General features: G+C 42.2%; 1 protein-coding gene across 1 annotated transcript; it reads left to right on the top strand.

Moving 5' to 3' along the window:
* Nucleotides 1-14291: 14291 nt before the first annotated feature.
* Nucleotides 14292-18000, top strand: LOC131382277 (uncharacterized). Its single transcript, XM_058433436.1, has one exon. It carries the CDS (start codon nt 14384-14386, stop codon nt 15437-15439), a length of 1056 nt encoding a protein of 351 aa, XP_058289419.1. The 5' UTR covers nt 14292-14383; the 3' UTR covers nt 15440-18000.
* The last annotated feature ends 425 nt before the right edge of the window (nt 18001-18425 follow it).

The raw sequence follows: 18425 nt of genomic DNA on the forward strand, positions 1-18425 counted from the left end.
AGCTACTGAGGATACACTTTGTTAAAACAAGTTAGTGAACCAAGAAAAAGGGAGAGATTGGATATGGGAAACAGGAGATCCAACTCAGGAGACAAGCAAGCTCCCTTTGTTTGATGGTGAAAGGAAATCTTTGAATGAGAATTATCAGGCATAAAGGGGAATCACTAGAGTGTAAATCAGGTTGTAATTTCAGAGAGATAGATGTCTTCAAAAACACAAAGTTGTTAGAATAATTAAGGTAAAGAAATGTATTGAGAGGGTATTTAGTGACATAGGGAAGAACTTGAAGCTGACTTAGGGATAAGTACATATAAAGTTAAGCAAATAGGAGAAAACCGGAAACAATTGTTAGCTCCAGGGTAAGTAGGATATTGAGCAGGGAAGAATTTTAATCATAATTTATATTATGGCTCATGTTTGAATTATATACATAGATTTGATAATGAAAATACTGAATAATCAAAATTTTGATTTAACTCTACTAGGAAGGAATGGGGTATGGGGAGTGAACATTTACTTGGAGAGCAAAAAGAACTAAACTCTTACCTTCTATAGTTAATACATAACACCTAAAATTGAAAAGAATTCTAGAAATAGCAATATGATCATGTTTTTGGGGTAAATACCAAGACTTAGCTAAGAGTTGAAAGTGATTACTTTATGGAAGGAGAAATGGAAAGTGGGGGTGTCTTGAGATTCATGTTTATATTAACAAGTCATAGAAGTAGCTTACTCTTGAACTATGTGCATGTATCACTTTGATAAGAAACAAAACTTTTTAAAAAAAATTGTCCTCAGTTCTAGAATTTTCAACCCCTAGAAATTTCTGTTCACTCTGGTGTAAACCTTGAGAACTTCTAACATTCCTCCCAAATATGTGATGAGATCATGGATCTCATAAGCTCTTTGCTCTAGGGCAGTTTCAAGCATGGCTTACATCTGACACAGCCAACCTCCTGGTGAGTGATAAAGTGAGAATATCCAGGTAATATTAACCCTTAGAAAGGTGCAGAGTAACTAAATTTTGTTACGTTGGGGATAGAGACAAGAGAAGAGTGATTCCACCATCAGCTAGCTTGTTAGCAAAATTTTCATGTTTGAAGCAGAAATATTAACAGAAAAAAATGCACCATTAGGTACGTGAGTGATATGGTCTGAATGTATGTGTGCCCCCCCAAATTTGTGTGTTAAGACATAACCCCCAAGGTGATGGTAGTAAAAGGTGGGGCCTTTGGAAGATGATTAGGTCATGAAGCTAAAACTCTCATGAATGTGATTAGTAACCTTATAAAGGGGCTTGAAGGACCTGTTTGCCCCTCCTGCCATGTGAGGACCCATAGAAAGTTCCATCTTTGGAGAAGAGACCAGGCCCTCAGCAGACATCAAACCTGGTGGCACCTGGATCTTAGACTTCCCAGACTCCAGGACTGTGAGAAATAATTTTCTGTTATTTAAAAGTTACCCAGTCTAAGATATTTTGTTACAGTGGCCTGAATGGACTAAGATAGTGGGAAAAGTAAAGATGATAAGAACAAGTAAGTTTGAGCAGATTCATTTATTGGATCACAAAGGAAGATCTTATTCTTCATTTGGACCCGTAATTAATTTCAAGGGGAAGTTTGCTGCTTTATATAAAATGGGAAATTCTGAAAATACTTCTAGATGAGGAATGGTGGCAATATTACTCATTCAAAAAGGTTGAACTTTATAAGGAGCTTTTTCTTCTTTGATTTTATGTTATTTATAAAGAATTTAAGGTATCTCTTAGCGTTTCATGTCCTCTATTTGGAATTCTGGACGTGATTTCCTGTGGAAACACTTGCAGGTGTTTGGGTGTACAATGCCAACCCTCTAATGACTCATTCATCTCTGGTTGCCACAGCAGCACTGAACTTAATTTTTTTATGGAAAAATTCAAATATGCCTTCATATTGGGCAGTCCAGAATACTTGTGACCTTATTTTGTAATGGAAATTAAAAAGGACTGACGATAGGTAGGATCAGGAGTAGAGATGCTCTTTAAGGGCAGGAGAGTATTACTATTGGGAAAGGTACAGCTTATAGCAGTGAAGATTTACAAGTCTTCCAGTACCTCTTGGCAGAAAATACTGTGGTATTCAGACCCCATTCTGAATCTGATTTGACTTATTTCTTGGGCTAGAAGAGAATAAACATGTAGTTAGGAGCATTTCTAGGCCATAATATGTTGAAGAGACAGGTAGAGTGGAATCTCAAGAAGAGAGAGGGAAGGAAGGAGATTTCTTTGGTCACATAATATTCTAGTTCTGGCTCAAGATATTTTATTTACATATATATGTGTATCTTCTGAGTTGGATGCATGCACACATATGTTGAGCTCGTATAAATCAAAAGCTGTCTGTACATCATTTTGGTATCTTGTCAACCTCACAAAAACTACTAGCAATGAATGTTGTGAAATTTCACAGTTCATTAGAGAATAACGAAGTTTAAATGGTAAGAATATAAACTCAAGTTAATATGCTTAATAATTAAGAACTTTTGCCTTGGAGTAGACAAAGAAACCCAAGAATTATATATTAACGAAGAGAAAAACATCTATTTAAAGAATTGGCCATTTTCTAAAATTCCAGAACAACAGTGCACATAATTGGATGCTCATAATGACACAGAAAAGGATGCTCAGTCTATGAAATTCAATCTCAATGAGTTTCGCATTTTATCTTCATCTTTACTATCAGGATAAATATTATAACTTAATGCTTTGGTATTTTCCTGAATATTTCCTTTGGGAGACTGAATTTTTTCATAGATAAAAGTGAGATATGCAGATATGTTCAATCCTATTTACCACAATGAGTTTTTGGCTCATCTTTCATATTGTTTTACTGACTGCTATGAAGAATTGTCCTCCTCCTCTTTTATTTCATAGAACATTTCTTTTTCTTTCTTCTCTTTTTCTTCTTCTCCTTTTTCTTCTTCTCTTCCTCCTCCCCTCCCCCTCCTTCTTTTTCTCCTTCTCCTCCTTATTCTCCTCCTCCTCCCCTCCTACTACTTCTTTTCCTTCCTCCTCCTCCTCTTCTTCCCCTTCCGCTTCCTCCTTCTCCTCCTCCTCCTCCTCCTCCTCTTCTTCTTTCTTCTTTCTTCTGAAATGGCCTCACTCGGTTGCCCAGGCTGCAGTGCCTTAGCACAATCACAGCTCACTGCAGCCCCTAGCTCTTAGGCTCAAGAGATCCTCCCACCTCAGCCTCCTGAGTAGCTGGGACCACAGGTGTGCACCACTGTGTCTGGCTCCTATTACACAGAACATTTTACTTAGTTTTCTCACTGATTTTGTGATGTTGCCCTAATTCCATGCCTGGCACAAAGATTATATAAGCAGTAGGGTACTTTGTGGACTCACGTGTGGCCAGGTTTGTCCCAGGATCTTCACCCTTTCACTCCCTTACTTGTGACTCACTCCAGACTATACAGAGGGAAGAAATTGAGGTGGAGTTGAAGGGATTCATAGAGGTAATGACCCCTTGGATTACTGGGGAGGGCTGTGGCAACATCCTCCACCCACTGCCACCTCAGGTAAAGGAAGCAGAGGTGAGAGGAGGCTCTTCGAATACGTCCTTTAAGCCAACCAAGGAGTTGGCTGCAAGGATACTACTAGGAGACAGTGAGGGAACATAGAGTAAGAGGAAACTGGCCTTCTTGTCCCCAGTTGGAGACTTTTGGAAGTACAGAGGCCCTTTGCCTTTCCTGGGGCTGCCGGGGAGTACAGAATTGGGAGTGAAACTGGTCCTGAGCGAGTGCACAGTACTCCTTGATGATTACGCCTCCGTAAATTCAGAGACTGGGGCTTACTGCTTATCTGGGGAATTCTGAAGGCAAGAGGGCAGCTGGAACAGCCATAAGACAGCAAGATGAGGGGGTGTCTGAGAGTAGCCTGCTTTTTTTAATCCTTTGGCATGGAAAGGATGTGTGAGTTTCCCACAGATTAAAAGGATGCTGTGAAAGGTAAAAGCTTCCTTAAAAGTTTCTTGCTCCAAAGGTGGCTTGCTAAGGCAAGAGAACACCCTAGTAATAGGTTGGGATGGAAGGAGATATACCATTAAGAATAGGTAAGGGAGAATGTCAAGAGGTGAGCACAAGCGTGTGCTTACAAAGCTTCTAAAGAAACTTCCTGTGTACCTCACTGAAGTGCTAGGATTTGGATGTCTGACAAACCCAGAGGTCACTGATGGCCAGCCAGTATTAACCAAGGGAGGGCTAAAATGCAGAGTAATTGAAGCCAACAACAAAACACTCACCTTTCCTTTAGTCTTCTCTTCCTCTGTCCTGACCTTAGAGAAACCAGAAGAGTGGGGTAAGGATAGGAAGGAAAAGAGAAGGAACAGGCCAGTTTCTTCTCCACCACTGCAGCCCTGAGTTAGGGGAGTAGAAGAGAAGCTTTGAATTGGATATGAAATTAAATTTTGATTTAGACTGGACCAGATACCTTTAATCCCTGCATGGATGCCATCATTGATGGAATGGGGCTTCTTTGTATACCTGAGAGAATGTGGCAGCTATGGGATCTGCCTGAGACAGGGACTGAGAGATGCATATCCAACAGAGCACGCTTAAAAGCAGTGATTGGAGAGAAGTAAAGCCATTTCCCACTAAGTTCAGACTGTTCAGTCAATTGATTATACTGAGAGAGGTTATGCAGTAAAGCTATTTTGCTGACTGGTAAAGAGTCTCTTTGGGGATGGTATGCCCAGTGCATAAGGTTAAGGAGTTGGTAGATTTCTTCTGTGAATAAAATCAATGTTTGGGGCTCAGTCTATCAGGAATGACTTATTACTAATACTAAATTTTGTGTGTGTGAGATTTAATAAGTCTTTAATATGGTCTTCATTTGTTGCTTCATTTATTCAAACATTTATTAATTGCCTCTGTCTTACACACAGAAAAAAGTACTGCTAAGGCTGTTGTCACTGTGCTCAAGGAGAAGAATAAAATAACAGTAATTTATACCTGCTAGCATGTGCTAGGAACTATTTTAAGTGTATTATGCACACAAATCTAATGTAATTAATCCAAAAGGTAGTTGCTCTTATAATTGTTTAATAATGAATGAAACTATCTTGCAAAAAGGTTAAGTAATTTGCCTAAGATTATGTAGCTAGTAAGAGTTGAGGCTGGAATTTGAACCCAGGAACTCATGCTCTGCTGCTTCTCATAATATAAGATATTTCCTCTAATACAGAATTTAATTTAAACTGTGACTAAATTTAAAGACAAGATTATAAGGAGAAGGATTGATGTGACCTGAAAACATTGGATAAGACTCCAGACTCATATGTTCCAATGCTCCTGGGAGGCCAACCATAAATGGAAGGTGTTTCTTTAGGACCTGGAATGAAAGGGCACGTTAGTATCATTTCAGAGTTTCAGCTGTTTGTAATATTTATTATAATATCTTTTTTGGTCTTATCACCCAGAGACATGTTCTTTGCAATAAAATAGACAGCTTAATAGATTTCTTTAATATTATTTGGAACAGACATCATAATTTCATTTAGACTGTAAGCCTTAGGAGATATCTATATATGTATCTATAACATCTGTATCTATATTATCTAATAGCATCTGTATCTATTTGTATTTATATCTGATAATATTGGTGGGTCATTTGTAGAGTTGTCCTTGAATTCTGGAACAAATCTTTTCTGATGCATTCTGTAAAATATGAGGAAAAAGCCTTTAACTCTTTCATGTCCCAATTTGGGCCAAGGGAAGTCATAGCTATAGAAAAATGACACATTCAATAAACAGGAACAATTAGAAGGCTATTGCTTGTTGTATTTTGGGAAGAGCTTTCGAATGCTGGCTTTGTGGCACCTCTTACCCCAGAGTAATGTGGTATTATCTTATATATGAAGAATTTAGCATTCTAGCTGCTGAGAACTCAACATTTCTAAGGTGCTGAGATTATGTATCCTATCACTTCCAGAAATGGTTTTTGGAAGAAAGAGAGTCTAGGCGTGCAGCTTCTTAGGAAGGCTTAACACGGGGTTTTTAGTTACACTATTGTGGCTCCTAGGCAAAGTGAAGAAATGAGAGAGCCAGTACCTGAGTCCTAAACCTCCTTCTGACAACAATCTGCTTTATGACCCTGGGAAAGGCAATCCACTTTCCGGAACCTTTTTTATCATATTTGAAATCAAGGGGTTTGCAAACACCGCATGTTCTCACTCATAGGTGGGAATTGAACAATGAGAACTCATGGACACAGGAAGGGGAACATCACACTCCGGGGACTGTTGTGGGGTTGGGGGAGGGGGGAGGGACAGCATTAGGAGATATACCTAATCCTAAATGACGAGTTAATGGGTGCAGGAAATCAACGTGGCATATGGATACATATGTAACAAACCTGCACATTGTGCACATGTACCCTAAAACCTAAAGTATAATTAAAAAAAAAAAGAAATCAAGGGGTTTGGACTAGATATCTAGGATTCTTTCCTGGTCTAACATTTGATGTGTTTCTCTATGGTTCAAAGCATAACCTAGTGGGGAAGTTTATGGCATTCTAACATGGCATACTGGGTTAGGAGTGGATGATAAAATATTTATTTATACCACTCTTTCTTCAGTAAATACAGAAAAAATTGGTGTGAAACTTACCAGTAGGGCGAGAAGTCGATTACCTCTCTTGTTGGGATCTCTTTTATTACGTGTCTTTGTTTTGCAGGCTTCTACACTTCAGTGCCCTCCTTGACCTAGTAATAAACTCTCCTCCACACTGAAGCCTTCACTGAAAACTTCAGAATAGAAGCTGGCATAAAGTCTAGTAATTATGGCTTTCATGGAGTGGAGTGACGTGTATGTTAAGGACGTCAAAGCATCCTACTATTCACATGTGTGGACTGTGCTAAAGTAGAAGAATCTATAAAACCAAAGGAAAACAAAAGTGACAAAACTGGAGGAGTTTTATTTTTATGGAGACAGATGGGCAAAGTAAGGTAGGTTGAATGCCACTTCAGTTCTAAAAGTCTATTTATTTTCTCTTGGTCTGACTGGAAGTGCCATCTATAAGCCCAACACTTTCAAGAGAAGGATGACGATGAAGGCTTCCATGGCAAAATAATAAGAAAATTGTCAAATTGTCAAAAATCAAGCTTTAGGATTCAACCTTTGACACTCATGATTCATGATATGCTTTCTTTACTCAGCAGTGGTGCGTGTTACTTTAAATGTTTAGAAAAAAAATTATATCGTAAATATGACCATTTAATTTCCTACAAGTTTTTCAAAAGTTTCTTCTTGGGTTTATTCATCCTTACGGAAAATTCCTTAGAGAGTTTTAAGAATCTTCAGTGAATACTTTTGGAACAAATGGAAAGAAAGCAAAAATGCTGTTTTATCATTGAGAAAAATAAAACTCAAAACAAGCTTAACCATCAAACCTCTTATTCCAATTTGTCATATTTGTAATAGCAACAATAAGCTGTTCTTAGATATAATGTGTTCTTAGAAATAAATAAAATGCATATTTCTTATTGCTAAATGCCAATGTACAATGAGATTTCCAAGCCAATTTTTCGGGGAAAAGGTGTAACTTCTGTATAATGTATTTAGGATCTTAAGTGGCATATTTCTGTTGGATGGTTTATATGTTATCCATAGATAGCACCTCACTACTAAGGCATAATAAAGAAACTTGTGCTCAAAGAGGAGGGATAAAATAAAAATAGAATTTGATTTCAACAAGTGGATTTGATCATTTGCAAAATGGTGATAACAATCCCTTCTCTAACTCACAGCACTGTCATATTATTAGTTAATTATAATGTTAATAGTACTAATATTCATCATCTCAGTGTTCCTAAGAGGGTCCCAAGGAGGTCATATTAACTTCACTTCTTATATTTTCCAGTTTGTTAGCTTACAAGGTGTAACTGTAGAGTCTTAGCTTGATATTCACCTTCCCCCACCAGCTCTCCTCAGGTGTGCCCTAGTGTGAACTAAATCTGTTATTCTTTTTCTGTTCTTTTCCTTAAGGGGTGCTGCCATGAGAACGCAGATCCCCTACTTCTCTGAAAAGTGCAGTGACATTCCCACTGCTGTGTTGTTCCCCCTTAGTTTCTTCAGGACACATCTACAATTTTCCTTCCTCCCAGAACTGGGAAAAGCTCTTTTCCTTTGCGTAGACTTTTTCACCTGAGTTTGAAAGCACCGGGCATGGTTGTGCCTTTAAGTTTCACAATGCTCTTCATAAAAATGGTCTGAACTTCAGCATTTTTTTTTCCCCTGAGATGGAGTCTTGCTCTGTCACTCAGGCTGGAGTGCAGTGGCGCGATCTCGGCTCACTGCAACCTCTGCCTCCCAGGTTGAAGCAATTCTTCTGTCTCAGACTCCTGAGTAGCTGGGATTACAGGCGCCCACCACACCTGGCTAATTTTTGTATTTTTAGTAGAGATGTGGTTTCACCATGTTGGTCAGGCTGGTCTTGAACTCCTGACCTCGTGATCTGCCGACCTTGGCCTCTCAAAGTACTGGTATTACAGGCGTGAGCCACCCTGCCTGGCCTGAACTTCAGCTTTTACCTGTAGTCTCTCTCTCTGAGAATGAGCCCTTGTTTTGCTAAGCCAGCCTGGAGAATACATCCCTTTCCACCCTCCATTTTTTTATCATTCTTCTTCCTTTGTTTCTTCCTCAAGTGTCTCTTTTCTCCTTTAGAAAACAGACACACACACACACACACACACACACACACACACACAACACACACACACACACACACACACACACACACACACAGACAAGAGCAACAAACCAAGTATATCCACCCACAAAAAAATCCTCCAAACATCAATTCATGCAAATAGATGGGGAGCGACAAGATTGTCAGCCCCACACCAGCAATCACTGACTCAGTCTAAACAAAGAGTAACATAATAATGGTATACAACAGAGAATCACCGTTTACATTTTATGACCAGGTCTTTAATAAGTATCTTGCAGCCTGTTATAGAAAAGCACTTTCAAATAGTGTGATATGTCTCATAATGGGAAAAGCATCCCCCTTAAGTATTGAGCTTCCAGCAATAAAGGCATTTAAGTAGACATATCATATGATCAACTTGAAGAGGCAGTTTCCAACATGTGTTGTCTTCAATGCTGGAATGGAAGAAACCTGGGGGCAACGTATCATTTATTTAGCGTAACATTGTATTTTGCATAATACTAGAGTTTCTAAAGAATTTTCGTATATACTAAGCTATTTTAATCCTTGCAAGCACTCTGTGAAATAAAGCAAGGACTGTGCTTATTTAATAAATAAGGAAAGAGGCTCAGCGTGATTCATAAATTTGCCTGGAGTTTCAGGGCTGGCAAATAGCAGAATTGGAGTCTGATGCCAGCCAATTATATCCTTAAACTTTACATATATTGCCCAGTGTAAAAGTTCAAGAATGCTCATTTCTTTGTTATCTGGAAAGGGCTGTTGTAAAAGCAAACCTAAGTGAGACTTTTTGATCGTCCATGCCTGCCCCAAAGTTCCAAGAAGTTTTGAATCACGTAAAAACAATCAGAAAACCCTGTTGGTTTTATTCCTTTTTTTCCTCCATCCCAGCTGGACTGAAATATGTAAAATCTATGGGATTTCATGTCATACCAACTGTACAAATTAGTGGCACAATAGATTGTGAGTTTCTTCAGGGCAGGAACCTTTCATCTTAATATTTCCCCCTTATGCTGCATAGTATTGACTTAAATACACACACACACACACACACACACAAACACACACACACACACACACATAATTAAAGAAATAGATAGATGGAGAGATGGATGGATAGGTGGGTAGGTGGAGGGACCCTAAAGTCTGTGACTGAAGGATCTAGGCCCAGTTCTTAAAGACTCATATTGCAGCTGATTTTTTAAGAATCTCCCCAACTTTCTCGCTACCATTCAACAGACAGACATTCTGCTACATTTTTTCTCCTGGGTGGCCTATAATGGTTCACATTCACCAGTTCTTGTAACTTGTTTTTCACTCAAACCCAGCTTGCTGTTAGTCTGCTGTGTCTAAACAGTCATGGATCCTGCACCTGCTCTAAGACAGGCTGTTAAGTGAGGCTTCTTTCAGAGACTGCAAATTCAGGACTCCAGGACCTGCAGAATGGTTGTTTCATGATTTATAGCTGGAGGTGTGTACTTCTGTGTGCTGTTGGTCAATGATGATAAAGTAGGTATCAGTGCCTCTGTGAATTTTCTGTTGCCCTTTCATAACCACCATTTAGGAGCATTTAATCAGGTATAAAGTGCTAGGGGAGGGAAAACCATTTCAGGTTGCCATTGCACTGTGGAGGCAATTGTGGACTTTTTTTCCCACCATGTTTTCTAAACTACTAAAATAGCATTTCACATTTACCTGCATAATTTTATGTCTGCTCTTTCCCTGCTTGAGCAGATAACATGATGACAGCTTCTCTGATCCCTAATTTTCCTTTTATTTTCAACTTTGACCATGGAAACATGTTAAGCCCCAAGGAAGCACTCATTTTTACTATCAACAGGTGTAGTTGCCCCCTTAACTGGTCATAATGTCTGCTAAATAGCATCAGGCCCTAGTAATCCAGGAGGCAATCCACATTCCCTTACTGAAACAGGGAAGGGGAAGATTCAAGATGGAGGGGATATTGAATATTTGAATGTCATGCCTAAGTATTCTTACACATGTTTATAGGTTAGTATGCTGTGGATATTGATGCTTATAAATCTCAAGATTTTGGCAGTTCTCAAAGTACAGTCTCTATCACCAGCAGTATCAGTATCACCTGGGAACTTGCTAGAAATGCAAATTTGTGTCCACCCCCATCCCCAATCTACTGAATCAGAAAATCTGGGGGCAGGGCCAGCAATCTGTGTATTTGCACAGATGATTCTGATGCTCACTACAAATTGAGAACCACTGGTTGTAGGATGTTTACAAAAGACTGAACCTTTTTCTTTCTTTTTAAAACAGCGGTGTGGACAAATTAAATTGTCCCTTTTCTGAACAGCATTTAATCATACTGAACAATTATTCATGCCTTTTCTTAAGCATATGTTAATCATATTAGAAATACCATTCCCTTCTTGTGCAAAAGGGTGAAATCAGCAACATCCTTCCATTGTGGGTGGGTAAATGAAGTCTCTGATACAAGAATTGAAATGAAATATGTGTGCAAACAGTTCTTAGTACTGAGCTGTTTAAAGAAGGCCTATCTTTGCACAGAAAATGTCTATAAGAATTACTCATTAATGCCACTTAACAGAGAGAGGAAGAGTAGGAGATAATGTGGGAACAGGGTCTTTTTAAAAAATACCATTTTAAAGAAGAGGCTTATGTTTTATCATAGACAAAATGCTTTGTATAGTACTAAGAGGGGCATATCTGTGCCTTTAATGACACTCTAAGCCAGTGCTTTAAAATTTTAGTGTTGTTTTTATTGCCCCTGGAATTCCATTTATCTATGATAGTGTTGGATTAATGTGTGGTAAGCACATTGCCACATCAGTCCATGATTAATTAGCCGACATTTATTGAGTACTTAATATTTGACCCAAACCGGATCAAAATTGGGGAATATAGAAACTGTCGTCTCTGCTAACAAGTTTGCAATCTAGTTGGAGAGATGGGAGTAAAACTCCTGAAAAACTTGGGCTAATAAGATAACATGATCAAGAGTGAAGAGGCATGATATAGACTGCAAATGCAAGGAAAATGCACTTTGTGGAGGGGTCACTCCAGTGTTTAGCATGTCAGAAAGGAGGCTTCATGGGGCAGATGGATCTCAAAGGATGCCTAAGTTCAGCAGTGGATTGTTTGCAGAAATGGCCTATTCTTCGCCTGCTTGCATCTCTGCTCTTTGGCATTCCAACTTTTCAGGTCCTTATGTGAAGAGGTAGAGTCTACTCCTCTGCCCCTGGAATCTGAGCTGGCCCTGTAATGGTGGCAATGTTGGTGTGCTAATTCTGATCCTAGACCTCAAGAGACCTCGCACATCTCTGGCCACTCTCTTGAAACACAACCAGCTGCCATGAAAAGGCCCAGGTTAAGTCTGTGGGAGGAAGAGACCACATTCTTTATGAGATGAGGTGTTTCAGCTGAAGCCATGGGAGACTAGATAGCCCCCAGCAGAGCCATCAATGAGGTCAACAGAAGAACCCCCTAACTGAACTCAGTCCAAATTGCCAACTTGCAGAATCTTGGGCTAAATGAACCAATAGGTCACCAAATTTTGAAGTGGTTTGTCATACAGTGACAGATAACTGACACAAATCTGGAAGGTAGAGAGGAAGAAAGTGTTCTAGGCCAGAGTTGTACCCCCAAAATGTCGAGTCAGAAATATGGGAGGCCAGGCTAAAGAGAAGTAAAGAAACTAGTAGGATTGGATGTTTGAACCATTTTCTTTCAGTAAATCGCTAGAAGCACCATGCAGGGTTCAAGTGAACATATACTGGAGGCCAGACCTGCCCAACTATGCTGCTAAATGTTGATCTTCTCCTGAAGCGCTCCATCAGGGTATGAGAAACAGGAATCTCCCCTTGCCAAGGCACACAGAGAGCATGATGACCCTGTCTCTCCAAACTGCACTTTGAGAGAATGGAACCTTGTTTTGTAGCCAACTATATTATGCCAAGAACAAAAAGATCTTTGTAGCTTATCATCTGTTTTTATTTTTTATATAAAAATCTAAAGCTTCTATGACATACTTTCAAGAAACTGCTAGAGGCAACATGTAGAATCCCAGAGTAAAGATATTATGAAGTTAGAGTACTTTAAAATTCTTCAGTTCTCACAATGTGGATCTATCGCCCATTGAACAACAACTTTAACTGTTTTATGAGGTCACTGAATATATTTTTCACTATAAAAGAACGTAAGAGAAAATATTTACCTTGAAATGCTAAAAATGTGTTCCCTTTCTGTGGAATGGTATTTGTTGAAAGGAATATCCCGGGAGAGGATGGATTCTTGTTTTAGAAATAGCTCTTTAAATGTGGCAGGACATGTGGGGGTAGGGGGACAGATGGGGGTGGAGTTGGGGGAGCTTGGTATTCAGGTGGCACAATACCAGGTGGAGGTTAAATACCTACAACTCCTTACGCCTGGGATCTTTTGTTCCAATAGCCATAGAAACTTCTTTCATTTCATTTTTTATTTTTATTTTTTGCAAAACCCATTAGTTGACAAAGTGCCATAAACTGTACAAAATGGCCTCGTTCAGCAAATATTTTATTCAAACTATGCTCCTATCAGCAGTACCACACATGTCATAAAGTCATGGTGAAGCAGGAATTTCAATAAAAGAAAAGGCAGGGGTCATGAAGACCGAAGGATCAAAGGAGCATGGAGTAGAGGAGGCGTCACATCTGAAGTGCACACTGTGTGTGCGCGCTGCAAGGAGAGAGAGCGTTATAAAGTTGTTGTTTTAATCGCTGCTTGTCGCCTGCGAACATGTTGCTCCCTTTTAAGTGTCAAGCAACGGGTTCACCCAAAACTTTTCTGCACCGAGGACCCGCACGCCCGGGGTCCCACCTGCCCCTCTCTGCCTGCCTCCCACCGGCGCCTGGGCATCCTGCGCCGGCTACAGGTCCTTGCTCACTGAAGCGTCACCTCTCACTCCCCAGTAAACCTCCGCAGCCCACTCGGACTGCAGCCTGTTTGCCTCCCGTCCTCCCATTGCAGCACTCGGGGCGACAGAGAGGGAGGAGGCGCGCGGGGACAGGGACGCCCAGAAGGACCCACTCGTGGGTCCCGCTCCGCTCCGGCAGCAGCATGGGGAAAGGACGCGCGGGCCGAGTTGGCACCACAGGTAAACAGGCTGGCGAGGCGCAGGACGCTGTCGCCGCCGCGGCCACCCAGCGATTTCCAGGCACGCAACTCCGCCTCCAGGGCTCTCTCCCTCGCGCTCTCTCCCAGCCGCTTGCTCGCAGCCCCAGCAGCCGCCGCAGCATCACTTCACACAAAGGACTGTCACCCGCGGAGCAGCTCCTCCACCTCCACGTCCTCCTCCGGTGACAGCAGCCCCGACAGCAGGGCTCGGGCGCGGCGGCGGCGCGGGTGGTGGGGGGACCTGTCACTCCCTGTAACCGAGGCGGCGGCAGCGGCTTTTTTGCCTTTTCTATTTTGCCTTTTTTTTTTTTTGGCCCTTATGCCTCTTCGCCTTTCTGTGGTTGCATCCACTTCTTCCCCCCTCCTCCTCCCATAAACAACTCTGCTACCCCCGCACCCCCCAATAAATAAATAAAAGGAGGACGGCAAGGCGGGAGGAGGAGGAGTGGTGCTGCGAGGGGAAGGAAAAGGGAGGCAGCGCGAGAGAGCCGGGCAGAGTCCGAACCGACAGCCAGAAGCCCGCACGCACCTCGCACCATGAGATGGCGACGCGCCCCGCGCCGCTCCGGGCGTCCCGGCCCCCGGGCCCAGCTCCCCGGCCCCGCCGCCCGCTCGCCGCCGCCGCTGCCGCTGCTGCCACTACTGCTGCTGCTGGGGACCGCGGCCCTGGCGCCGGGGGCGGCGGCCGGCGACGAGGCGGCTCCCGCGGGGGCCTCGGTGTGCTACTCGTCCCCGCCCAGCGTGGGATCGGTGCAGGAGCTAGCTCAGCGCGCCGCGGTGGTGATCGAGGGAAAGGTGCACCCGCAGCAGCGGCAGCAGGGGGCACTCGACAGGAAGGCGGCGGCGGCGGGCGAGGCAGGGGCGTGGGGCGGCGATCGCGAGCCGCCAGCCGCGGGCCCACGGGCGCTGGGGCCGCCCGCCGAGGAGCCGCTGCTCGCCGCCAACGGGACCGTGCCCTCCTGGCCCACCGCCCCGGTGCCCAGCGCCGGCGAGCCCGGAGAGGAGGCGCCCTATCTGGTGAAGGTGCACCAGGTGTGGGCGGTGAAAGCCGGGGGCTTGAAGAAGGACTCGCTGCTCACCGTGCGCCTGGGGACCTGGGGCCACCCCGCCTACCCCTCCTGCGGGAGGCTCAAGGAGGACAGCAGGTACATCTTCTTCATGGAGCCCGACGCCAACAGCACCAGCCGCGCGCCGGCCGCCTTCCGAGCCTCTTTCCCCCCTCTGGAGACGGGCCGGAACCTCAAGAAGGAGGTCAGCCGGGTGCTGTGCAAGCGGTGCGGTAAGTTCCTCGCCCTTGGGGGCGCGAACCCGCGGCGAAGAGGGCGCATCCCGGGCGCGCGGGCACCGGGGCTCGACGGCCGCCCGAGGAGGGCAGAGGCGCTCCGGGTCCCAGTTGTTGGTTTCAGGGTGGTGGGCTCTCAGCGATCCTCAGAGAGGGAGGTTTCGCCTTCTCCAGCTTCCCTTGTCTTAGGCTTTGCCACTGGAGAAAGCCCAAGTTTGGTCCTGGGTTGGGGCCGCCTGAAACTTTTTAATCCTTTGGGGTTTGGCTCACCAAGTAGATCGGAAATGTGCCGGCTGCTTTTTTGTGGGTGATATGAACTTGGCTTTGGTTAGGAGTTGCTGATTCTGGGCCTCCTTTGAAGGAGGAAGGGTTGAGTCCCGCAGGATTTTAACGCCTTCCCTTCACTTGGAGTCCAGAGTGTGGAGATGGTTAGGGGTTTGCTTCTGTGTCTGTGAAGTCTCTGCAAGGAAGGGGCAGTGCACTGACATTCCCCGACAGATGTGGCAGAGTTTTTTGGCAACTCAATGTCCAGCAGAGAGGTGCAGTCTGTACCTTGTGAATATGTGTAATATGTGAGAAGTATAAAGTTGTTATTGGTGGGTTTTTTTTTTTGGCCAAGTCATCTCAAGAAATTTTGTTTTCACAATATTTTGGTTTGGAGGATGTTTTTGCACTTCAGTGCATCAGAACAGATGAACAAAATTATGGAGTATCGCATGTAGGCCCTGAAGAAGAAGAATTTTGGAAGTTTAGCAGTTGATTTGCTACACCTTTTCCCACTTACCACTAAAAAGTATTCTCGGGGCTGCTTCGTATGATCAGGTTTGAGAAATTAGCTGATTATCTCATTACGTTGCTGAGGTAGCATTATGTTTATGCCATTCATAAGCTAATTTCTATGATCTAAATATCTGTATAATTTCCTGATCACCATATAATCACTAACACATAGCGGGGTTTCTTCTCAAACAGTAAATTAACACGAATACACATCACAAATTCCAACATGCATAATAGCTTTTCCCCCTGGTCTTTATGTATCCGTCTAATAGACGTTTGGGTTAATTGAATTTTTATAAAACTCAGCACCATGCCATGCAGAGTCTGCCTGTGTTGGAGAGTATGTCAGTTCTTTTAAATTTGTGTCTGGTGGGGGCCAATTATTTAAATTTCTGGTTGGCATTTGTGGTGGTTATGTCCTACTGTTAATTAATACCTGATGATTTGGTTTTAATGACAGCAAAGATCATTGTTCACCCACCATTCCCTTATCTGAACAATGTACTTTGTATGCCAGAGACCTGTTAGGATTGCACCACTCAGTGGACAGAAGCTGTTCAGAGAGTGGTGCTGAAGAAAGCTGAGTGGCATTGGGATTCCCCGAGACCCACTGATAGATGTCACTCTAAAGCATGGGAAATGCTCTGCTGGGAGCTGTCTTATTAGGGAACCGAAAAGCTCAGCACCATTGTACTGCAGCATATGTTACTCTGTTACAGAATCTGAAACAAAACCTTTTAAGCAACACCACTGTCCAGTTTTCATATGTTTTATAGTGTGTAATTCAGGAAGGATTTTTCCTTTATCCCAAGTCATATGAGTTTTGAATCATTCACTCCACATGGTGGGAAGTTAATATAAAGGGGATCGTAGTTAGCTGTGATGCCTAGGATTGGGAGTGCATTACTAGATTATCAATTGTGTTAGTTATATCTTTTAACTAGAAATAAATGTAAGACTTGAGAGGTAAAGTTCTTACAAGCATCCAGAGAATGTTTGGAAATGGAAAACTCATGTTGTTTGGAGGAATCATATTCTATTCTTGTGCTTCTAGGGGGAAAAAACTTCATTGAAGGTACTTAGTTTTGTCCCTCAGTTTGCCAGTCAAAAGAAATATAATACATAGTTGTAAGTTGTGGCATGTTTTAAAAAAGTGGGTTTTTAACGAGCTGGAAATCTTTTTGCATGTAATCGAGTATATTAAGACATCACAAAGTTACTGCCCTGGGTTGCTGTAGTTATTGTGTGTGCTTGGCGATTTTAGTGTTATATGATTTAAAGTAGGATATTGCTTTTAACCTCAAATAGATTTAGCTAAGTTTGAACTGAAATCATGCTAAAAGTTTCTCCTCGCATTTGTATAAACATAGTGTTTATTGTAATACTGGAGGATAAAAGTAAATAATACCAGCTATTTTATATGATGTAAATTCAGTAAATCTGTACTTGGAATATTGAGTGTAAAAGTGTGTGTGTGTGTGTGTGTGTGTGTGTGAGAGAGAGAGAGAATGAATGAATGTGTGAATTCATCCAGTTGTGTGGTCTCAGATAATGCCATTCAGAATCTGCCAGGCAAAGAAACACAGAAAAATGGAAAAGAGAGAGAGAGAACTAGCGAGAGGAGAGAATGAGAATGGGGGCTGATTTGTCCTGGTTGAGCTGCTTCTGATCAGAAGATTTCAGGGAGAGTGATGGAGCAGAAGGCCCTCACCTAACATGAAGCCGCCCTGGGGGCATGATGGTTGTGTGCAGGCTTGAGCCATAATGCTAGGCTGGAGAAGGAATAGAGCAAAGTCATTTTGTGATATCATACCCAGGGGAACAGTTTCCAGCTCTGCTGCTCTCAGCTGCAGTGTTGTTTCCTACAAATGTTTTGCTAGTATAGAAACTACACACGCAACAGATTAGCCTTAGGGTTGAGTTAAAATAAAAATCTTTCCTCTTGAAATTCCTTTTTCTCTTTCCCCCTCATCTAATATAAACTGAATAATGTCGATAAAACAAGAAGCTCTTTGAAAAGTGGACCTTCAGAAACAGAAACTATTAGTGTATTTTAGAAGACAACATAGAAATTCATAGCTTGTTTGCTTTGTAGTTGAAGTTTGTTTAAATTACACTTCCTTTACACTTATTTAAAGTTTTCGTAGTCTTCACTTTTTCTGTTGCTCACTGAATGACCTAAGAAATATCCTTGGGTTTTATATTCATCGGAATGCAGGATAATTTGCTGTTCAATTAAATCTCTATTATTCAAACAAGTCATTGTTTGATGTGCTACACTTTTAGCTTCCAAAGCATTGTGGTTATACGAGGCAGAAGCTGATTTCCAAAAAGGAGTACAAACACTGAGGTTGAATAACATCTACAATTGGGCTCTGCCAGATTTGTACATCAATTCTGATCTTATAAGCCAATATAAGTATTTTATATCATATGATGGTAGAATGAAGATGTATGCATGTATGTGTGTATTGATAATGTAAACATCTTTATCAAATATTTATGATACATAGCACT

Source organism: Hylobates moloch, unplaced genomic scaffold (genome assembly GCF_009828535.3).
Source record: "Hylobates moloch isolate HMO894 unplaced genomic scaffold, HMol_V3 SCAFFOLD_22, whole genome shotgun sequence".
Lineage (NCBI taxonomy): Eukaryota > Metazoa > Chordata > Mammalia > Primates > Hylobatidae > Hylobates > Hylobates moloch.

Bases quoted from the DNA above. Each gene is read 5' to 3' on its own strand.
- LOC131382277 (XM_058433436.1), top strand. From the start codon at position 14,384: ATGAGATGGCGACGCGCCCCGCGCCGCTCCGGGCGTCCCGGCCCCCGG.